The 23,560-nt window shown below is 44.3% G+C and overlaps 2 protein-coding genes across 6 annotated transcripts in view; both read left to right on the top strand.

Annotated features, from left to right (window-relative positions):
* The window catches only part of ap3d1 (adaptor related protein complex 3 subunit delta 1), a 39,051-nt gene extending 30,723 nt beyond the window's left edge, over positions 1–8,328 (top strand). For all 3 annotated transcript variants that reach the window (XM_058074329.1, XM_058074331.1, XM_058074330.1), the window contains 6 exons: positions 3,118–3,307; positions 3,430–3,518; positions 3,587–3,672; positions 4,473–4,594; positions 5,105–5,184; positions 5,252–8,328. In XM_058074329.1, coding sequence (XP_057930312.1) covers positions 3,118–3,307; positions 3,430–3,518; positions 3,587–3,672; positions 4,473–4,594; positions 5,105–5,184; positions 5,252–5,347 — 663 coding nt within the window. In that variant the 3' untranslated portion in view covers positions 5,348–8,328. The remainder of the gene's footprint in view (positions 1–3,117; positions 3,308–3,429; positions 3,519–3,586; positions 3,673–4,472; positions 4,595–5,104; positions 5,185–5,251) is intronic.
* A 403-nt stretch (positions 8,329–8,731) lies between these two features.
* cdc34a (cell division cycle 34 homolog (S. cerevisiae) a) lies at positions 8,732–23,515 on the top strand. Of its 3 annotated transcripts, none has more exons than XM_058074340.1 (6): positions 8,732–8,836; positions 9,587–9,818; positions 19,270–19,356; positions 19,419–19,516; positions 19,839–19,973; positions 22,560–23,515. In XM_058074340.1, exons 2-6 carry the CDS (start codon positions 9,636–9,638, stop codon positions 22,771–22,773), a joined length of 717 nt encoding a protein of 238 aa, XP_057930323.1. In that variant the 5' UTR covers positions 8,732–8,836; positions 9,587–9,635; the 3' UTR covers positions 22,774–23,515. The 3 variants fall into 3 exon arrangements, with proteins under 3 accessions (XP_057930323.1, XP_057930324.1, XP_057930322.1); XM_058074341.1 differs by lacking the exon at positions 8,732–8,836 and adding an exon at positions 9,257–9,387; XM_058074339.1 differs by lacking the exon at positions 8,732–8,836 and having other exon boundaries at positions 9,399–9,818; positions 22,560–23,514.
* Positions 23,516–23,560: the final 45 nt, after the last annotated feature.

Raw genomic sequence — 23,560 nt, 5'->3', positions numbered from 1 at the left:
GAAGTCTTTTGAAAATTGGCGGTGCCCTTTTTTGGAGTCAAGTCATCTAGACATGAACACACATCCTTCTATGATTCACTCTTATTCACTCCCAGCCAGGTTGCCAAGATAACCCTTTCGGTAGCGGCCATTCTAGACCAGGGGTGCTCACACTTTTTCAGCATGCGAGCTACTTTTAAAATGGCCGAGTCAAAATGATCTACCCAATACAAAAATGCAAACCATCTATTTATTTTCAAATGTATTGAGGATTATTTGTACGTACAATGTATGTTGATGTTGTTGTACCTTACATAACCAAATGAGCCAATATTGCAAAACACACATAATTAACTATTAACATTTTTTGTAATTACCCGAGTTTACTTTGATGACTTGCACTGAATTGAACCAGCCAGGGATGCATAGTCCGGACAGTAGCTGCTGATAGCCAGCCTCAAGCACACTTCCAAATGTTTATCAGTCATGGATAATATCCGTATCATAATATCCGTATAATATTCCATATCCGTATGGAAGTGATATGTTTTTTGCCTTTTTACTTGGTCCAGCTCCTTCACTCATTTTAGTGACCATAAACTTTAGCGAGGGCTTAAAATCTAGCAATTCGCCGACTAGCTTAGCACTTTGCATCGTTGTTTACGCATGAGCGGTGACCTAAAGGTCAAAATTCAGTTGTCATCTGATTGGTTTTCCTGTATGTCAATCAAGTAACGGGGATGGATGATAGGCTGACATCGTAAGTTCTGCTGCACTTAGAGACGTTGTTTGATTTGATTGGTCGCCCGAAGGGCAACATTCAGTTGTCATCTGAATGGCTGCCCTGTACATCAATCAAGTGACGGCATTGATGCTGGAATGATATTTTTTTAATGTCACGCCGCGATCGACCAGTACCACCTCCGCGATCGACCGGTAGCTCGCGATCGACTTAATGAGCACCCCTGTTCTAGACCATTTGGACCGATCTTTAAGGCACACACAATTCGGGCTACGTAGGCATGCTACATACCAAAAGAAAGATTTCTACCTTTTTGTGTGGGGGGGGCTTTAATAGATGAGGGGCTAGCACTCAAAGTCATCCAATCTTATCTTTATGCATTCCCATATAGTATCAGCAATACATGCAAATACATCCATATATCCCCCTGAGCATCGGGGAACTGTGGATGGTGCGTTCAATGACACTCAAAAAAAGTAGGACAAATCGCAGCTCGCATTAAACATTCAAAAACTGGGGGATTTCTAATGAATAGTTAGCGTATTGTAATAAAATAATATGACATTAGGTTTGCAATTTGGATGAAATGTTTTATGGCTATTGCCTTTGTTTTAAGTATTTTCATTTGTACATTTCATGAAGGAAAGGTGCATTGAGGCAATTCTTTTATAATAATCCTTTCTGAATTTTCCTAAATAGGCTTTTTTACTCACAAACATTTAGAATGTAAAAGTATCATAAATAAACTCATCTTATTTGGAGCTGACACAAATAAACAAGAACATGTCTGTGTCAGTGAGAGAGGTTTCACTTGCTCACATTTTGGATGTTTGTGGGCAAGTTTAAGAGCTAATATGCTAAGAATAAAGAACAGTAATACAAAAATATGCTGACTGTATTGTTTTAAATAATGTCCCAAAGTTCCCAAATTGATATCCTTTAACATAACATTTGATGTAATTATCGTTGTAGTTGCACATTGAATCGTTTACCACAAATAGATTTACCCTGCTTATTATAGTTAATATTATAAAATTATTTCTATCTGCGATTAAATGCAATTAATTTGAGTTAACTGTGGACAAATGTGATTAATCGCAATCAAATACTTGAATCGATTGACAGTCCTAATATGAATAATCTTTGCTAGTAAATGAGTTAATATGTATCTCCCGTTTTGGAAATGGAGCCTTGGTTCTTCTTTTGAATGTGGATGTTAGTGGATGCTTAGTGGTAAGTCGCCATGCAGATGGTAATGGATGCTTCAGTGGTAAGTCACCATGCAGACGGTCTCATGTGGTCCTCTCCCTCTTTTGAAGATGATGGAAGATGCTGATCAGGTACCGGTTGGATTGGAAGTTGTGTGGCGGGCAGGCCATGATTGAAAGGCTGCCCTAGACGTGTTTTCTTCTGCTTTCCTCTCAGCCAACTATCACCTTTTGCTTCTTCCTGGTCATGCCAGTGTGCTGTGGTGTCGGCTTGACTGTGTGTATCATTGCCTGGATACAACTAAAGGCTGCATGATGCTACAGTGTCGTCACCATGACGACTCTTCTCACCTTACCTGCCAACATTGGGAAGGTTTTCAGCCCCAGTGCAAGCATGACATTTAGCGATGGGGTGTGCCCCCTTTTATTTTGAAGGCCTGGCTTTACCGACTACTGAATGTGTTAGGCCAATGTTTCTCCAGCAAAATATAAAAAAGAAGACAAAATGTTTCCTGGTGAAAACGGTATAGACAGGTATGGCATCACCATTCTCTTGGGGGGAGGGAGGGGGCATAGTTATATAAGTGCTGATATTTCAACATTTCACTAAGACGCTACTCTGTTTGCTCCTTTATTTTGTTCTTTTGCCGAGTTTACGAATGGAGCTTTCCCAGGAGGGGGAAACAGGAAAGGCAACATTGCGGAAATGATGGATGTCCACCCAATCACAGCTTAGTGCTCTGCATCACCGTGACCCAGGGTAGACTTTTTGCTGAAAGGTTTGACCCTGTAACGGTGTAATGCTGTAATGGTATGACGTCATGTAACACATGACGCTGTAATAACGTGACACAGTAGTGGCATCATGCTGCTACAGTGGCAAACCTTTCAGCAGAGCACAAAGCTGGGATAGGTTAGTGATTTTGGTATCTGACATCTTTGGGACCAGGTCTTTGGGTTGAAAAAAAAATATATATGAATAGGTTTCTGGTTATACGTAATGGTGTGACACTGCAGTGGCATGACACAGTGTGGTGCTGTAGCGGCATGATGATGGAAAAAGTGTGACGCTGCAGGGGTCTGAAGCTGTAATGGTGTGACGCTGTAATGGCTAATGGTGTAGTGGCGTGACGCTGCAGCACGGTGAAAGTAATGGTGTTGATACCATGTGTTTTCTGTGCCACTAAGGTGTGTGACATCCAGGGAAACCTGCAAGATGGCAGTCAGGTGGTGGTGTCGGTCATCTTCGAGAACAAGTGCGAGAGCTTCCTCAAATCGATGGAGTTCAACGTCCTGGACTCGCTCAACTCCAAGCTGCAGAGGCCAGAGGGGGCGGGTCCACACGACAGCCTCACTGTCCCGTTCCAGCTTCCACCTGGTGAGTCATTGTGTGCATTTCATCTCCTGCTTGGCCTTTTATTGACTTCATAGATCAAATGATGACCGATGTTGGAGCATTCCATGTTTGAGTCCTACTGACCCTGAATGACCTGCTTGCAGGGGTGTCCAATGAAGCACGCTTTGTGTTCAGCGTGCAGAGCATCATCATGCCACAGAAACTGAAGGGAACACTCACTTTCATTGTCAAGGTTAGTAACCCACAGCACGTTCCACCATCCCACACAACTCCTAAAAACTCCTCCTTTGCCTCCACCAGAATGAGGAATCATCGACTCATGAGAAACTGGACTTCAAACTGCACTTTACTTGCACCTCCTACCTGATCACCACCCCATGCTACAGGTGAGGCCTCCACTAGCCCCCCCATCTCTAGACAAGCACTAGAGGGCGGTATATGTGCCAGGAAGCTAAGCCTTTGGGTAAGACGACGTGTTTGCTGGACATGTAGACAAAAATGTCAACAGGTTGTCAACCTTCTAAAAATATAATTTAACAAGACAACTACTGTACATTTAAAAACTGCAGTAATATAACAACAGCAAGTGGTCATTTCATGGGAATAATTCAGACTTTAGTATCAAAGTGGCAGTTGGAGTATTTGGTTGGAGAAAAGGTTTGACTGTTAAAAACTCAGAAGTCAGAATATTATAGGAAAAAGGCAACAATAATTACCAAGGAAATTTACCAGGTGAGTTCAAACATTTAGAAAATAACTGTACAAACGGAATAAAGTCAAAATATTAAGAGGAAATAGTCCTATTCTAATGAGAGAAAAAAGTAACAATTTTACAACCATAAACTTGTAATATTCTACAGATATTATATCATTCTATTATTCAGATATATTATTATATAAAACTATTCTGACTATAAATTATCTATATAATTACTTCCAAACATTGTAAGATGATGAGAAACAGGATAAAGTTGCCATTTTTTGGAAAATTAGCTTGGGGCAAAAGTTTAATTATGAGAACATACTACAAGAGGAAAATGTGGATTTAAGAAGTTAAAATCTTTGAAAAAGAAAAGGAAACAAAAGAAACAGAAAATATATATCATTAATTCTGAATGATCCATGTGACCCCCCATCAACACCCCAAACATGCTGTGCTTGTTTGCTTTTTGGTTTTCTGGCACAGCGATGCCTTTGCAAAGCTGCTGGAGTCCGGCGACCTGAAGGGCAGCTCAGTCCGACTGGAAGGAGTCAACATGCCCTTCCACCATCTTCTGGCCAGGATCTGCTTCCATCACCACTTCTCTGGTACGTTGTGCCGCTCCTGACACTTCATGACAGTAATGCCTTAAAATGCTGTATCAATGACCAAGCATATCAAATGAGTTGTGACGGGCCTCCACAGGTCTATTGACATATGATGGTGATGTAGAGTTAGGCGAGCCAGCCTGATTGAAATAGTCATGGGGTCACTGCTACACCAGCCGTGTTTCTGCTACTTGTTGATTTGAACAGCTGCTATCACTGTACCACTACGACTGTGATACCGAAGAACACAATGAACAGAACAACATGGAAGGCCTGAAAGCTCCCTTTCTGGGCAGTACAATGCCATAGCCATCCGTGTCAGAGGTCAGCAAGGAAATGGCTGCATAAACAGTCAACAAATGCACTGAAGACACAAGGCGCTCTAATTACTTAACTGTGGTCTCGTCTCTCCTGTCACGTTGAGACGGGATCAGCGGCGCCTCTTGTGGCTGCAGCCAGCAGTGCATGCGATGCGTGGTGAGGATGTGCTGATGCTGAGTTATGTTGCAGTTGTGGAGAGGATCGACTCGTGCGCCTCCATGTACAGCAGGTCTGTCCAGGGTCATCATGTCTGTCTGCTCGTCAAAACCGTGAGTGCTCTTCTTATTGGCTCGTCCCACATGAGCCTCCGGGACTGACCGCTTCCTTCTCTCGCAGTCCGGTCAGACCGTGTCCATCGACGCCAAATGTGACGAGTCCACGCTGCTGGGGAACGTGCTGGACGAGATCAAGCAGACCTTCTCTCAGTGCTGATTGTGTCCGGGGTCGACCCCATCCACCCCCCCCACCAACCATCTCACTGAAACGCATCATGATCACAACGCTTCCAGCGTGGCCCTATTTATTCTTCTTGAAATGTCTCCTCCTCTCTCCCTGGTGGCTTCTTTCCTGCTATGCACCCTTCTCATCCTCTGCTCTACTCTTGGATGGCAGTCTGTGGCATCATGTGACCTCATGTTGACGTCACGTGACATCATGTTAACATCATGTTAACATCATGTTAACATCATGTGGCATCACGTGGACATCATGTTGACAACTGGACTTTTGCTGATGATTGCTGATATTGTGTTTTTACTCTTTTCAACACTTTTGGTTTGTATTGGGGTTTTTTTGTCTGTGCCGTGTGTGTGTTTGCGTGTGTTTGGGCCTTGGAAGCATGTCTCTTTGTCAGACTCCAAAACAAAGGGCAGCCCCCCACCCCCAGAGCATTGAAGCTAACTTCCTGCAGGAGACTGTGTTGCTATGAAGGTGTGAAGATAAAAGTCTGACATCCATCCTTCTCTGACAACAGACCCCACCAGCCCTCGCCACAAACTCTCTGTAGCCTAGCTCACTAACGGATGTGCAGGGCTTTTTGCCTGTGGGATATTTATATATATATTTTCCCCAAATTGTTTTTTGTGGAGAACAGCGTGGTGGTAAAATCAGGTTGGTTTCGGTGATATCAATCCCATACTTCGTGCAAACGCTCCTAATGTGTCTGCTACATTTTCAGAAGCATACAGTATCTGAAATCAGAGGATAAAGAATAAAAGACATCATGCAGAAGAAACACAGGAGATGATCGTAGACGGTAGATGATAATTATCACACTGATATGATGACATCATACCAGTAACATTAAAGGCAGCTCCAATAACTAAAAAAAACACCCCAATGAGGTGAGATTACCTTTACTGTGCAGGTGAGCAAATCAGGTGCTCCTTTTTCTCCTGCCTGTGACTTCCCTTGAGCTCACTTGGAAACAAACTTTCACTTTCCGAGGAATTAACTTTCCGAGGAAGGATGTCGTACCAACTACTCTACGATGAGGCAAAAGAAACCATTGAGCACACCAAGAACCTGAAACACAAGCGCCATGGTGTTTGAAAATGGTCACAGCAGCTGCTCGGAGCGTGTGCCCCGATACAGTGCACCTTGCTGGGCCACAGCAGGTGGCTCCTCCCCCTGTATCCTCTGCTCCTCATGGTCGTAGTCATTCATGATAGTTCACTAGGACTCATCCATCCAATCCTCATTTCTTCCTGTCCTCCTTACCTCCAGGGGTGCACCAACTACACTTAGATATTACAAAAGGTTCTGGTTTATCTGTATGATGTCAGTCTTGGAAAAAGCCATGACACATCTCTAAGAGCTGGAATTGGAAGTATGGATATTAGCGCATCAAGTCTGCAAGTGCAGCGTTCAGAAAAGTGGTCATTTTCCCTAAACCTTACCACTTGAGAAAGGTATGAGACTGACTACGGACCATGCATGAAGGACGTTTGTCATTCTGTCTTGCAATTGAACAAAGCAAGCGCCTGTCGAGCCGTAGGAGCCCATGCTGTACGACCGCTTGTGACACGTAACACAATATCCCAGTTTATCCATTGAGACACTTCAGCTCACAGACAATCGATTTCCTTGGCTAGCATATGAAAGTAATCAAGTGTACAGCTAGGATAGCAGTACTTCCTGTGCACTGCAAAAGGGTCAACAGCATTATTAGCCATTGTTGTGTAAATATATACTCATGATCATCACGCACCGCCTTGATGATCTTAGGCATGGAAGTGAGCTAAGCTGCTCTGGAATCCTCCACCTTCCATCCTTCCTTGTTTCCTTCCGCTTGAGCATGCCCCACGGGCGCTGGCCCATTCTTCACAATGTCCCAGTCTTGTGAACCGCAGTGCCGTCAGCACTCATGCAGCCCCAGACTTGATTGAGACAATTATCTTTCTGCTCACACTTTTACTGCCAAGTATTTACACAGTCGTGTCTATCGCTCTCCAGTCTATAGGTACAGAGAGTTTCTGCATGAGGACATCCCAGTGGGACTGTTGCCGGCGTTGCCTAAGAGTCATTATCAGTATTCATGGATCATGTGAGAGCTTTGTTGCACCTCATATGTCACATGTACCCGAGTGTGAACGGTACGCTTCCCATCCCCCCCCCAACGCAACTCAGGCTGCTACAGTCCAATGTCCAATCCGCCTGTGTCATCAGAAGGCCCCCACTGATGTAGACCACACTTACTCTTACCATCTGAACATGATTTTAAAGCGTGCTCCTGTCAGTGTCCCACCCAGTGATGGGCTATGCCGAGGTGGGGGTGCAGCAGATTAGTGAAGGGTGACTAGACGGGGAGAGCCTGTGAAGATGTTTGTGGCCTGAAAGTCAGTAGCCGTTCCATGACTTTGTCAACTCCATCGGCCGTAACCATGGGAATGTCAAACAAACCCAATGTTTCCCGTTCCATCCCATGGCTTATCTGTCATTGGCACCTGCTCCTACTCATCTTTTCTTTCCATTTTGTATACCACATGATTTGAATGTACTTTTTTATGAAACTTTGTCTTTCTTTTCCACACATTCCATCTTGTCCTTTTTTTCTTGATTTTGATGGCCTGTGTTTTTAGCCATTCCAAGACAAAACACATGAATATTCTTGGACGGTGTCAGCGATGAACCAAGGGATGGAGAGGACGCTGAGAGCTTTGGGGGGTTAGGGGCTTCGTGATACAGAAGGTCATAATCCAGGTTGAGTTGTAGTTTTATTTTGGAATAAAGGTTTGGCTTGTGACGTGGACATATACTCTCAACATTGATGGATTTCCAAAGGTCCTGTGTCTGTATTTGTTTCTCCATATTATCCCGCTGTAAAATGTCATATGTTTCAAAAAGGGGGCTTGAATTGCATTCACTCCCTCCAGATATCCAACTTCAAAGTGAAAATAAAAGCTGTAAGATGCGACTGTCTTTTACTGTATAAAGGAGAAAGCACAAAGTTACAAGATGGCGACATGTCTGACATAGAGATGTTTTTTTTATGTGACATTGCCATTTAGGGTATCATAGTAGTCTTGGTGTTGAATTACACCACATCAGACAGCTCCATTTCCACTTACCTCGTTTAGCTACAAGAACCACATTTCCCATAAGTCCTTACGCGAGTTAGCAAGGACGCTACACCATTCACCAAGCCAAGTTCAACGAAGGCGTCCGATTTTATGGCATACTGCGTAAGCTTTTAATTTAAGACCATTTAACTCAACCGATGTTTTTTAACATTAGGAAATGAAGCATTTACAATACATTAAGTGTTGAATTACACCACATCAAACGGTTCCATTTCCGCTTACCTCACTCAGCTGCAATAACTCAATTTCCCATGACCTCTTGCGCGCGTTAGCAAGGACGCCGCACCAGCACGGAGCCAAGTAAAGTTCAACGAGGGCATCCGGTTTTGGGATATCCTGCGTAAGACATTTGTTTAAGACAATTTAACTATACCGATGTCTTTTTTTTTAGAGCGGGTAAAGGAAACATTCACAATACGTGCGACAATTCCCGCTAGCACCAATGCTAGCACCCATGTTATTATCGTGTGTTCCTTTACAGCTTTTCAAAATATAAGTGACGGATTTGGACGCTTTTAACTAGAATTTTTCTTTCAGGTTAGCCACCCTTATCGAAAAGTGTCTAAAATGGAAGTATAATCCGAATGTAGCAGTTTGAAAATCTTCATCGCTGTTCGACGCCCCCGCCCCGTCATTGGTGCATTATTTAAACGGATATTCATTCCATATCATGTCCTGGTTTAAAGAAATGACGCGTATTTGACAAAGGGTATCACGCCAATTAAGAGCCTTTTTCACACGCTTTACAGTTCATATAACCACATGGGTATTGTCTGGTTTCATTTCAATGGTATCTTCTTGCCGTGAGAGCGATGTGTTGGATTTCTGTAGGGCTCACCGACAGATTGGCAAGCTATTATTTCGAAAGCCCCTGCCGGAAGTGAGAGCAAGGTGCGTGAGATGATAAATTGAGTAGCGCTCGCCGGGTTTCTTCACAATAACACAGGAAGGAACAGCATTTTTTGCTCCAGTAAAACCGACTAACGCGTGGAATCGGTGCTGTTTTGAAGAAGCCCGTAAAAACAAAGTGCCGTTAAATCATTGTTGTCCACGGAAGTCCCTTTTAATGCCTGTCTTTGTTTGTTGTTAGCGTCTAGAGCTGTGTGGCTGCCAACATTTGTCCAAGTGGTGGTTGGAATATGGCTCAGCATGGACATCATGTAGCCAGTTCACAAAAAGCACTCATGCTGGAAATGAAAAGTCTGCAGGATGAGCCGGTGGAAGGCTTCAAAATAACTTTGGTCAACGAGTCGGACATGTACAACTGGGAAGTGGCGATCTTCGGACCTCCCAACACACACTACGAGGGGGGCTATTTTAAGGTGAGTAGCTAACACTAGCTAGCAGGACGTCTATTGTTCCTTTGCTAGCGCCTAAAGTTACCTTCTTTATCATAAATGGGCCTGAAAAAACACAATTTAAAGCTTTGAACATTATGGCATTGTCTTTTTAAAACAAGACGGCTGCCAGTGTCCCCCATTAGGCTGTATGCTCTTGAGTGCAAGTTAACCATAGTCTCTATTGTAATGCTAATAAAAAGTTAGCATAACAATAACATAGCATAATACTTCTTTGTTTTACTCATTATTCGCCCATTCTTAGCCGTGTTATGTATTTATGAACGTCTATTGGTGCCTTCTTTTTAGTTTTTCTAATCTCAAAACATGTTTAAAAGCTTTCGTGAAGAAGTTCTTTATTAATAACAAGAATGCTGACCGGATTGCTACTAAAGTAGCTTAATCGCACTTGTATTTTACTAGGGCTGTCAAAAATAATGCAGACAAAATAACAATTTTTTTCCTTAATTACGATAACATTTTTAGCGCAATTAACGCATGCGCATCATGTCGAGTCACATTTCTCTTGTCATGACAGAACAATAGCCTCCTCGAGGTCTGCCGCTCGTGAATAATGTTAGTCTCACCTGGACACACCAAGAGCGGTTGGATTGCAACATATACTTCCTCATTGTCACAAGGTGCATTCAGGGACACTCCGAGCGTCACAAAAACGAATTCTGATTGTATGTGTGGTCGAAATAAACAGAAGACAAAGTGGCTATTCTTATCAATCACTACTGTACCTCTTACTGCGGAAGTACATATTTCTGCATTTACGTATGCTCAGAAATTACAGTAAAATACATCTGCATTCCTAAAGGTTAATTCTACTTAAATTACGTGCTGTCTTTGAACGCAACTCTTCTTGGCTGACAGTTCTGCCAGTATTAAAGTGTTGGGCTCTTCATATGGAGATGTTGAGCTATACAAACACATCAGATTGCGTCCTGTCACTTTACCTTCTCTTCATATAATCCATTAATAACTAGCATATTTCACATGGAGTCAAATGGTGGTGATCGTGATGAATGTATCATTTCAACTGTATCTTCTTGCTATTAAGGCACCCCCCTGTTATTATTGTTGATATTTGAAGTGCAAGTTAAGCTAAGGCTCTATTGTAACTCCAGGAAGAACCAATCTATGTTACATCTGTCTATGTCTATTAGTCTGTTTGTGTGTCTAGTTTCAAGTCCTGGTGGAATGTCACATGCCTATGTTGTGATGACCTTTTGACCTGTTGATTAGCAGCCGTTGGTGCACTTCAGTTTTCCTTTCCCCCATGGCGGGTTATTTAGCAATAAGCATACATGGACACCAAGGCAGCCTCAACACTACGCTGTTTTGTTAGGGCACTGAATTGGGCAGAAGGATGCAGTGCAGTGTTTCTATGCAAAATATGTTGGTATTCATTTGTGTCCTGTGGGAATCGGCTGTTTTAGGCAACTGTGGATTATGTAGTTCTAGCCTGACTTCCATACTGGATCGTTCTGTACCATGGCTTTAGTAGTGTGTTTAGTAGAGTGACAAATGGCAATTAAAGAGATAATGGGAGGGTTATGCAGCTAATTATTAGAAGTAGTTTGAAGAACACAGAACACTCATGCAGCTCGGGCATTTTCAAAGTCAACACTGGCCTGTGCGGGTCCTGTGCGGTTCCTTTGCGGTTCCTCTGTGGTTCCTCTGTGGTTCCTCTGTGGTTCCTCTGTGGTTCCTATGCTTACAAAAGGCTTTTTCATTGTGGTGCGCTAATGCTAAGTGGTATAGAAGCTGTGTTGTTGGCATACAGTGGTATGAAAAAGTATCTGAACCTTTTGGAATTTCTCACATTTCTGCATAAAATCACCATCAAATGTGATCTGATCTTTGTCAAAATCACACAGATGAAAAAACAGTGATTGCTTTAACTAAAACCACCCAAACATTTATAGGTTTTCATATTTTAATGAGGTTTGCATGCAAACAATGACACAAGGGGGAGGAATAAATAACTGAACCCTGAGCAATTGAAACCAATTTTTACCAAACAATTTAAGTCAGGCGTGTGCCCAATCATTGATGAGTGGCTTAAAGCTGCCCTGCCCACTATAAAACACACACCTGGTAAGAATTGTCTTGATGAGAAGCATTGTCTGATGTGCACCATGGTTCGCTCAAAAGAGCTGTCTGAAGACCTTCAATCAATTGTTGATTTGTATAAAGCTGGGAAAGGATACAAAACCATCTCTGAAAGTCTGGATGTTTATCAATCGACAGTTGAAGAAGTTGTCTACAAATGGAGAGAGCTTGGCACTGTTAATTCTCTCCCAAGGAGTGGCCGTCCACCAAAGATGATGCCAAAAGTTCAGCGCAGAATACTTAAGAGAGGTAGATCAACTATATGTAAAACAATGGCCAAGAATGGTGTTCATGGGAGGACTCCACGGAGGAAGCCACTGCTGTCTAAAAAAACATTGTTGCTCGTTTAACGTTGGCAAAAAGGCACTTGGACACTCCACAGAAGTTTTGGCAAAATATTTTGTGGACTGATGAAACCAAAGTTGAATTGTTTGGGAGGAACACACGTCATGTGTTTTAGGAAAAATGGAACAGCTCACAAACATCAACACCTCATCCCCACCGTGAAGCATGGTGGAGAATGCATCATGGTTTGGGGCTGTTTTGCTGCCTCAGGGCCTGGACAACTTGCTTGAAATCATTAATGGAAAAATTAATTAAAAAGTTGATTAGGATGTTTTGCAGTCAAACCTGAGGTCTGTCTGACAGTTGAAGCTAAAAAGAGGATGGATGCTGCAACAAGACAATGATCCAAAACACAGAACTTCAGAATGGTTTCAGAAGAACAAAATACACGTTCTGGAGTGGCCAAGTCAAAGTCCAGACTTGAGGTGCTGTGGCATGACCTCAAGACAGCGATTTATGCCAGACATCCCAGGAATCTGACTGAACTATAACAGTTTTGTAAAGAAGAATGGACCAAGATTAGTCCTGATCGATGTGCCAGACTGATCTGCAGCTACAGGAAGCGTCTGGTTGAAGTTATTGATGCCAAAGGGGGGGGGGGCACAAAATATTAAATGTGATGGTTCAGTTACTTATTCCTCCCCCTTCTGTCATTGTTTGCATTAAAATATGAAAACCTATAAATGTTTGGGTGGTTTTAGTTACAGCAGACGCTGTTTTTTCAACTGTGATTTTGACAAAGATCACATCACATTTGATGGTGATTTTATGCAGAAATGTGATAAATTCCAAAAGGTTCAGATACTTTTTCATACCACTTACATTGTGTGCCAAGCCTTATACAGTTAGGTCCATATATATGTATTTGGACACTGATGTTTTTTTTTACCCTTTTATTGAATCATACTCCAAACATGGTGATATAATGGACATGGACATAAAGTGCAGACTCTCAGCTTTCATTTTAGGGTATCCACATTCAAATTGGATTTAGGAGTTTAGGAGTTTCAGCTCTTTAACATCGGCCACCCTCTTTTTAAAGGGACCAAAAGTAATTGGACAATTGACCAAAAGGCTATTTCATGGAGAGGTTTGGAAAATTCATTCATTACATTACTATAAATTAAGTAGATATAATGCCTGGAATTGATCTGAGGTTTGGTGTTTACATTCGGAAGATTTTGCTGTGAAGACAACATGTGGTCAAAGGAGCTCTCCATGCAGGTGAACCAAGCCATCCTTAGGCTGTGAGAACAGAAAAAAACCGTCAGAGAAATTGCTATAATATTAGGAGTGTCAAAATCTACAGTTTGGTATATAATATATATATATATATATATATATATATATATATATATATATATATATATATATAATTTGTCCAATTTTGAGCCCCTGAAATGAAGGGATTGTGTTTAAAAACTGCTTTAATTCCTGGCATTTTTATGCAATCTTTTTGTTCACCCCACTAAATTAAAGCTGAAAGTCTGCACTTGAACTACATCTGAACTGTGTCATTTCAAATACATTGTGGTAGTGTACAGTACCAAAATTAGCAAAACTTTGTGTCTGTCCAAATATTTATGGACCAAACTGTAGCTCCCACTTATTATCCTGCACGGCAACAAAAGCTTTTTTTCCTTTATATGTCTGTGTTGTCTTCCAGCGTGCCCCCCTCCCAGTGCACTGTCCCTTTTATGGTAATGGTAATTGGTGTACGGTACTGGGAACGGTGGGTACTGTTTTACTGTTTTACGCCACTGGGAACGGCGGGTACTGTATTACACCACTGGGAACGGCGGGTACTGTTTTACGTCAGTGAAGCAGAGTCCACAATGTCTGTACACCCTCTTGTCTATCAAACACTGACCATGTTCCCACAGTGTTTGTGCTACTCGATCATCCGTCATCATAGTCACATTCATGATATGAGCAGTGTTTGTGCTGAGTGGCATACAGTGTTACCATGGATGGAAAGGCAAGGAGGACACCACTCCAAGAGACCGCATCACAACCCAGGAAAAATTATTAGCGCTAACAAACCCTGCAGTGACTGAAAGGTTTTTTTGGGGGATGAAGGACAAAGTAACATGTACCACTTCCACACGGAATGGAGGAAAACTTGTTTCCACTCTTGTGTGACATGCCATGTCTCACTACATGCAGTGTGAAGGTCATGTCATGTCATCAGTGTATAAGCGCTATTAGTTCTGATAGTGTATGTGATGTTAAACGTAGCATCGGCAGTGTTGTCTTTGTGCCTTTGCTTTTACTGTACAAAAAAAAAAAGTTCCAGCAGGTGTAGAGAGACAGTTTCAGGTTGGACGTCTATCAGGGATCCCTACGCCTCTACATAGAATGCAAGGAATGAAAAGTGTGTGTGGCCATCTGTTGTAGCAGGTCAGACATGGGTCCCCGTAGTGTATTGTGTAATAGTATGTAGTTTGTTAAGTCAAGCGTGCATCCTTCATGGTTACCAGTGAGAGAACCTGACCCACCTGTGGAGGGTTGAGCAGGGCGGGGTGGTGGGGATCATGTTCCCCACCCCCCGTGGTGGTGTCACATGGTGAGGGAAGATTCAGAGCAATGTACTTCTTAAAGAGCGAAAATAGCTTGGAGAAGTTTCCACCAAGTACAGGTCATGATGTAACACTCAACCCACTGCTGGTTCTGGTCCATGATCTGGTCCATGAAAGGGTCCTTGACTTGATTCATCAATGATGCTTAAATATGTTCCACTGTATGTTCTATGTGGTTCCATTTTTGGATGCCAGTGATTGTCCAGAACGACCTGCTAGCTTGGGTATGAGGCAGAGGACGTTTATAGCCAAGGTATCAACCATGTCAGGGCTCTACGTTAAAAACAAAAATTACTTGCCCATGGGGAATCCTTAAGGTGAGAACTACTTGCCCGAACTTGCCCCATGTAAAATGAAAAGACTGCCATAATGATATCATATATCAATATATGCTGATAATTCATCAGATAATAGTACTGACGCATTGTATTTGGAGGAATGTCTGAAAATTTGTGGAGATGTATGTTAACATGGCAAGCCATGCTACCTTACACATGGTAGTCGTAGTAAGCAGTGATATTTATTTAAGTTGTACACCTCAATGAAACATTTGACACATTTGTGTACTAGTAAAGTGTTTTTAGAAAGAAATGCTCAGAAAAAATGCTCAATGGTCAAACAATAATTTGTGAAGCAAAGGTGAGAAAAATACACAGAGAAATGAAACCGCTAGGTTTTGTAGCTTGTGCAAACTCAGCACTTGGTATTGGATCTAATGGGTGGTGTTTCATTGTGACCACTTCAAATTGTCACAGCAATGTGATTCACTCACCTTTGCCATCATTTGATTTGCTGCCGCTAATAAAATACTTGTTTAGGAGGCACTGTTTCATCACTTTTTGGTGTTTTCCTTCACAAGTTGTTGAAGAATTAGACGATGTTGGCAGGGACGCCATGACAGATGTTTTCCTAGTAAAACGATCGCTGATTGGTTGATCGCGAACAAGAACGGGTGTGGGTAAAACGCGGATTGTGGATTACGGACCGCGGTCTAAATAAACGATTCTGATTGGTCCATTTCAAGATTTGCAAGGATTGGTTTGCAAATTACCACCGGAATTACGCAGTCCGAGTTTTACCAACACCCAACAAGAACCGCTTTAAAAAAAACTCTTGGCAGTACGGCATGCTAAAGTGCACTTGCCCGACGGGAATATTAATGATTGGATTTACTTGCCCGAATTTTGTTTTAACTTGCCCCGGGCCATCGGTACAACGTTATTGTCGAGCCCTGCATGTGTCAGTGGTTTTGAAGGAGGAAGGAAGAACATTTAGAACATGGACATAAGCCTGAAGATATGGAGATGAGGATTTGTGGCTTTCCAAACACAGAATGGTAAGGCTAAATGACTCTGGACTTATCCTTCAATTAGTCTCTTCAACGGCTTCTTCATGAGCGTGAAGGGCTCTTTGTAGCCGTTTCGATTGACATTTTTACAGGGGGACTGCAGATCAATACTGGGGCACGTGTCCCAGTGAAATCTGTCTGGCGACGCCGCTGCCCCACAGTATGGCAGTGAACAGATGTTCATATAAGATACATGATGCTGTACAGCATTGTCACGATCATGGAGTAGTGTTTCCCAGACAGCATGTAAACAAAACATGGCTTACTACTTTAGTGGTCCTTCTTGTCATGTCTTTCCCCATGTGCCGGCGGAATAGCATCCTTTTTCAAAATGCATTCATAGCGTACCTTGCAGGCAAATGCTTCTTGTCAAGGTGTTCCTTCATAGCAGTCATTGCTGAAATGTTCACTTCGTGGACATGACACCTTCTTCTAAATATGTTAGAGCTCTCTACCTATGCTGTCATACCTATGGACAGTTTAACCTAGCATGTTTTTGGAATGGGAGTGGGGGGAACCCACACATGCACGGGGAGAACATGCAAACTCCACACAGATCTTATTTTCTCTTATTACATCTGCCATATTGGGTAATAGTAGTGTAAAGGTGACCGTAAGGGTGTTTTTTCATGTCTACAGGGTCTAATCATGTTAAAAGGTGTATTTAGAAGGTGGTAAATTGGTTTTCTATTTCTTATTTTCCCTTATTACATCTACCATATTGGGTAATAGTAGTGTAAAGGTGATCATAGGGGTGTTATTTCATGTCTACAGGGCTCTAATGTTAAAAAGCATATTTAGAAGGTGGTAAATCGGATTTCTATGTCTTATTGTCTCTTATTACGTCTACCAGATTGGGTAATATTAGTGTAATGGTGACCATAGGGGTGTTATTTGTTGTCTCGGGGGCTCTAATGTTAAAAAGTACAACTGCTGGCTTTTACCAGCGGTCTGAAAGCAAGCCACTAGCCAAAACATTGTGTACAATTGCAAGACTGGCTTGGTGTGAGTAGAATGACGATATTGTGGTTGTCCTTATGCAGGGGTGTAGAAGTGTGCCGTGTCGTCTGTTAGTCTGCTAGTTGAAGCGTTATCTTTCATCAATCATCTTTCCTATTCTATGTTCTTCCACTCCTGTGCCTGTGCTGTAAAAGCAGTGTTCCATCCAGTACTCCTGTGCAGCTGTGATGTTTTTCAGTGGGGGTGACCGTGACCCGCCCCCGATGGGCTGTGCATCAGGCGCGTGGCGTCAGAACGCAAATAGCCGCCTGAGAGACTCCCAGGCCGGCCCATGAAAGCCGATGAGGTGGTGACACATGTCTGCACCTCGTTTTGTCGTATGATTGTACCGTACTACTACAGTAGTAGAGTATGGTGTGTGTGTGGTGGCAGGGCACAGCGGGGAGACACTTGGTGGAGGTTGTAATGAGGAAGTATGAGTATGACGTGGTGTCATGCTCAAGGTACGGTGGGGTGCTGCAGGTTGGTCTTCCTTATATTGGTTACAGTGGTCCCCTTTAGGAAGGTAGGACTGTTCCCATGGAACAATTTCTGAGCCATCTTCAAAGGACTGGCCGCCAGTTTGATGTGACAGTAAGCTGCATGATATTCTTTGGGTATGAATGATGTCATGGAGGATGTTAGAAGGTGGGCACCTTTCCAGCAGACTTGGAGGTGGTGCCCTAAGGCCAGTGTTTAATGTTGAGTCTTATTCTAGACATGGCAAACCCTTTTATTCTGGACTAAATCCCCTCACCCTCTGTCCTGTTCCCATGGGAGCTGTGGCGCCCACCAGCTGACCGTGCCGAATCAGCAAACATGCCTGTGTGTGTGTGTGTGTGTGTGTGATGGGAGATGCTCCCCCTGCTGCCTCCCATTGCAGGCGTAATGAAGGGGAGGGGTTCCGAGCACAGTGTGTAGGCATGGGCGTGGCCTCTCTCCTATAACAGGAGAGTATGGGTGTGAGTGCTGGATTGTCTTGGGTTGCTGTGACAGCTGGAAAGGCAACACACACACCCTGTGTGCATGTCATGCCAGTGCCAGCCCATGCCCCCCTCCCTCCTTGCCATATTGTGTTACAGTGTCATAAAGTCCTTGGTGGGTTGGTGCTGATCTATTTTCATCTTCTCAATGACAGTACAGCTTTATACCTTTACACCAATTTGCTCATAATATGCTGATACGCTCCTATTTCATTCTATCTATCCATCTTTTATTGGTCCTCCTAAGGGGTGCTGTCACATCAGTGTAAATGGCGCCCCATACGGGTGGTTCCCAAACACTTTGGAAGACCTGCTAGCATACATGTAGTCCAGCTATACTGTATGTAGGGTGACCAGATCCCAACTCACCATATGAGGGACAGGGCTTATCGCTTATGTGTAATATATCTACTATGTAGTAGTAGTTGATAGAGGTTGTACAGCACATAAAATATATCAACTATGTAGTGGAAGTTGATAGAGGTTATACAGCATGTGTAATCAGTATGTGTAATATATCAACTATGTAGTAGTAGTTGATAGAGGTTATACAGCATGTGTAATCAGTATGTGTAATATATCAACTATGTAGTAGTGGTAGTTGATAGAGGTTGTACAGTATGTGTAATACATCAACTATGTAGTAGTAGTTGATAGAGGTTGTACAGCACATAAAATATATCAACTATGTAGTGGAAGTTGATAGAGGTTATACAGCATATATATCAACTATGTACTAGTAGTTGATAAAGGTTATACAGCATACATAATATATCAACTATGTAGTAGTAGTTGATAGAGGTTATACAGAATGTATATCAACTATGTAGTAGTCGTTGATAGAGGTTATACAGCATATATAATATATCAACTATGTAGTAGTAGTTGATAGAGGTTATACAGCACATATAATATATCAACTATGTAGTAGTAGTTGATAGAGGTTTACCGTGGCTAAGATACAGTATATATAATATATCAACTATGTTTAGAAAGAAGCGTGTAGCTTCGGTGTGTAGCTTCGCCGTGTAGCTAACGTCTGGTCTTGTCTCACCCCAAAGGCTCTTCTCAAGTTCCCAGTGGACTATCCCTACTCCCCACCCGCCTTCCGCTTCCTCACCAAGATGTGGCATCCTAACATTTATGAGGTAAGCCAAACGGTGTCAAGTTGTTGCAGACCCATGATGCATTGATAATACTTGTGTGCCAGAATGGAGAAGTTTGCATCTCCATCCTGCACCCTCCGGTGGACGACCCCCAGAGTGGTGAGCTGCCCTCAGAGAGGTGGAACCCCACCCAGAATGTGAGGTAAAGAGCCTGTAGCTAATAGCTTTTATAGCCATCAACCAGCATGACTGTGCAGTCATATTGCCACAGTAACAGTAGATGCTCCAAGGAAGAATCCATGACATCTGGATACAGGGAATAACGCAGGAATCGATGATGATGATAATAATGATGATGATCGTGTGAATTATTAATAGCGATCATGTTAGCAAAGACTAATGGTGGCTGTAGGCGGGAGCAGATGGGTGGTGTTGACACTGAACCCTCATCTCCTGGCCCAGCTCCCTACCTGTGTCCTTCTCATCCTTCTCATCCTCCTCTGTCACCTGTCTCCCTCACCCAGGACCATCCTCCTCAGCGTCATCTCCCTGCTGAACGAGCCCAACACCTTCTCCCCGGCCAACGTGGACGCCTCCGTCATGTACCGCAGGTGGAAGGAGAGCAAGGGCAGGGACCGGGAGTACATCGACATCATCAGGTAGGCCTGGACCCCTGACCATCTAACCATCTCCATGTTGGACACATCAACATCATTCTTCATCACTATTAACAGCATTTTGTCCATAGTTAACTCCTAATTAATCACAGATAAGAAGCAGGGAGGTAAATCATTCAATAGGCATGTCCAGTAGGTCCATGGGTTAAGCATCATAAAGCACATGGGGAGGGGGGGGCTATATGCCCTTGGTAGGGTCTCCCAAGGCAAACAGGTCCAAGGTGACGGGACAGACCAAGAGTGATTCAGAAGACCCGTATGAACAAAATCAAGAGGAGGAACCGTACCTTGCCCGGATGTGGGATACCGGGGCCTCACCCTGGAGCCAGGCCAGGGGGAGGGGCTTGATGGTCGGGCCTTCACCCGTGGGGCCCGGCTGTGCCCAGCCCGAAGAAGCCACACGGGTTGGTCTGGTTCTTGGGACATGTCACTTCTCTGGTGGGGAAAGAACCTGAACTTGTGCGAGAGGTTGAGATATTCCGACTAGACATTGTCGGACTCACCTCGGCCCACAGTTTGGGTTCCGGAACCAAACTCCTCGAGAGGGGCTGGACCTTGTTCTACTCTGGAGTTGCTGCAGGGGAGAGTCGGCGAGCTGGTGTCGGCTTATTAATAGCCCCCTGGCTTGGTGCCTCTGTGTTGGAGTCATCCCCGGTGAACGAGAGGTTTCATTTCCCTATGCTTTCGGGCTGGGGAAAGGGTCCTGACTGTCATTTGTGCGTACGCGCCAAACGGCAGTTCGGAGTACCCGGCCTTCTTGGAGTCCATCAGGGGGGTGCTGGAGAGCACCCCAGCTGGTGACTTTGTCGTTCTACTGGGAGACTTCAACGCCCATGTGGTTAATGACAGTTGAGGAAGAGGTTCTGGCAAACCATCCGGCATGACTGTTTGGTTCGCATTGCCAGTAGTAAGTCGAGCCTGTTTCCGGTGAACGTTGACCTCCGCCAAGGCTGCCCTTTGTCGCCGATTCTGTTCACAATTTTCATGGACAGAATTTCTAGGCGCAGCCAAGGAGTTGAGGGAGTCCGGTTCGGGGACCTTAGAATCTTATCTCTGCTATTTGCAGATGATGTGGTTCTTATGGCATCTTCGGGCTGTGACCTTCAGCGTTTACTGGGACGGTTTGCATCAGTGTGAAGCGTCTGGGATGAGACTCAGCACCTCCAAATCAGAGGCCATTGTTCTCAGTCGGAAAAGGGTGGAGTGCTCCCTCTGGGTTGAGAATGAGGTCCTGCCCCAGGTGGAGGAGTTTAAGTATCTCGGGGTCTTGTTTACGAGTGAGGGAAGGTGGGAGCGTGAGGTCGACAGACGGATCGGTGCAGCCCCGGCAGTAATGCTGTCGCTGTACCGGACCGTCGTGGTGAAAAGAGAGCTGAGCCGGAGGGCAAAGCTCTCAATTTACCAGTCGATCTATGTTCCCATCCTCACCTATGGTCATGAGCTTTGGGTCATGACCGAAAGAATGAGATCGCGGATACAGGCGGCCGAAATGAGTTTCCTCGTCAGGTAGCTGGACTCACCCTAAGAGAGAAGTCTGCTGAGGAGCTCAGCCATCCGGGAGGGTTCAGAGTAGAGCCGCTTCTCCTTCACATCAAGAGGAGTAAGTTGAGGTGGCTCGGGCATCTAGTCCGGATGCCTCCCGGACGCCTCCCTGGTGAGGTGTTCCGGGCATGTCCAGCCGGGAAAAGGCCCCGGGGTAGACCTAGGACATGCTGGAGGTATTATATCTCACAGCTGGCCTGGGAACGCCTTGGTGTCCTCCCGGTGGAGCTGGAGGAGGTGGCCGGCGACCGGGAAGTCTGGGCTTCCCTACTGAGACTGCTGCCCCCGCGACCCGGACCCAGATAAGCGGAGGAAAATGAATGGGGGGGGGGGGGTCTTAGTACAATGATAACATGATAAGTACATATAGCTGCTGATTAACTTCATATCTGTTTTGAAAACATTTCTTTATTCAAAACATTTTGCTAAACTTTGTTGGACGGACCTTGAAGGCACCACATAGCTGCACAGATTATCCTTAGCCTTATCTTTCAGCTCATATTAGCTCCAAAATGCTGATGCTGTGTGGGAATGCTTCCAGGCACGAATCGATGAGCTTATGGAGAGCTAATGTGGATGTTTGTTAGTCCAGGCTGGTACTGGTGGATGCTGGCTCTGTATTCATTTAGTGCCCTAGTGTTTTGGAGGGGAGGTGTAGCCTTCCTTTCTATGTTACTATGTGAAATCAATGCACCCAGGTAGGAAGTTATACTAAAATACTCCAAGTATAACATGTTAGCTTCAATGTTACTACATGCTCACAGCATGGATAGAAAACCTTGGAGTTTTTTGGAGGTCTTTGAATAACCACCTTTCTAGCCATGACATGCATTCATCACCTGTCTTTTATATACCTTTAGAGGACAGAAAGGACAAAGACGTGTTCATGTCTCACATAAGGGTGATGGCTAACAATTTTTGATGCGAGCTTTGATTTCCACATCACTGACTCCACTTCCAGAGATGTTGGGGTTTTCGCTCCGAGCATCCTCTCATTCATCCATCCTCTTCTCAACCACCCTACAGGAAGCAGGTGCTAGCAACCAAAAGCGACGCGGACCATGACGGCGTCAAGGTCCCTGTGACGCTGGACGAGTACTGTGTGCGCACCCAGGTGCCACCCACGGACGATGGGTCCAACCTGCTGTACGACGACTACTACGACGATGAGGACATGGAGGATGACGAGAACGACAACGAGGACTGTTGCTATGACGACTCGGGCACAGAGGACTCCTGACCTCCTTCCTCTTTGGGACTTTCAATCTCCCGCCCTCATCTCTCACCACAGACCCCGCCCCTGCCTCCTCCTCTTCCTCCTTCCACATGTGCAGTCAGTTTGTGCTGAAATGTTTTTCTTTTTCTCACACACACCACAGGACAGTGGCGTGTTGGTGTTTTTTGAAAGGATAAGGACAAATGTAAGACGGATGAAGACCAGCCACCTGTGATTAGAAAGCTGTGAGTGTGCTTTTTGAGCCACTGCCTCGCTGGTGCCTTTCCTCCATCATTGCCTGCACGGCAGCGCTTGGGTTGTTCTTGGTGACCCTCACGTGATCTCCAACATTGTGGATGAGACCATGTGAGCGCCCTCACCTGCTGGAACGCTCCTGTATTTCCTTTATGGCGTCTTGGCGGTCAAGCAGGGAGCGCAGACAAGGAACAGTGCTAAGGCTCCGGCCAGGCGCACACCCCCACTTGCTGATCAGCGGCGTTTGGTCTGTGCTGCATGGTGTCAGGAAGGGGTCAGGGGTCAATGTGGGCGTGATGTGTTTGTGTATGGGCTGTGCAGCATTCAGGCTGGGCTTCGTGGAGCCAAGGAAGACCGGCTTCACTGCAACGTGAGCCGAGTAGCGTGGCGTCACTGCTCTGCTTTCTTCAACAAAAAGAGCTCAGGAAAACAAAACATCTTTTTTGGCTCATGGACTGTTTACACTTAGCTAGCTTGGTATGCACCAGCGCATACTTTTCACCATCACTTCTTTTCTTTTTTCTTATGCTTTGTAAATCTATTTAAAAAAAAAAGT

The sequence above is a fragment of the Doryrhamphus excisus genome, chromosome 5 (assembly GCF_030265055.1).
Source record: "Doryrhamphus excisus isolate RoL2022-K1 chromosome 5, RoL_Dexc_1.0, whole genome shotgun sequence".
Classification (NCBI taxonomy): domain Eukaryota; kingdom Metazoa; phylum Chordata; class Actinopteri; order Syngnathiformes; family Syngnathidae; genus Doryrhamphus; species Doryrhamphus excisus.
The sequence above is the reverse complement of the archived record's forward strand: the minus strand, read 5'-3'. Positions and strand labels throughout refer to the sequence as shown.

What these genes read in the sequence shown, in the direction of transcription:
- cdc34a (XM_058074340.1), top strand. Translation starts at nt 9,636, where the DNA reads ATGGCTCAGCATGGACATCATGTAGCCAGTTCACAAAAAGCACTCATG. An exon ending in ACGAGGGGGGCTATTTTAAG is followed by an intron (nt 9,819 to 19,269) that starts GTGAGTAGCTAA and finishes CTCACCCCAAAG; the next exon opens with GCTCTTCTCAAGTTCCCAGT. An exon ending in GGCATCCTAACATTTATGAG is followed by an intron (nt 19,357 to 19,418) that starts GTAAGCCAAACG and finishes CTTGTGTGCCAG; the next exon opens with AATGGAGAAGTTTGCATCTC.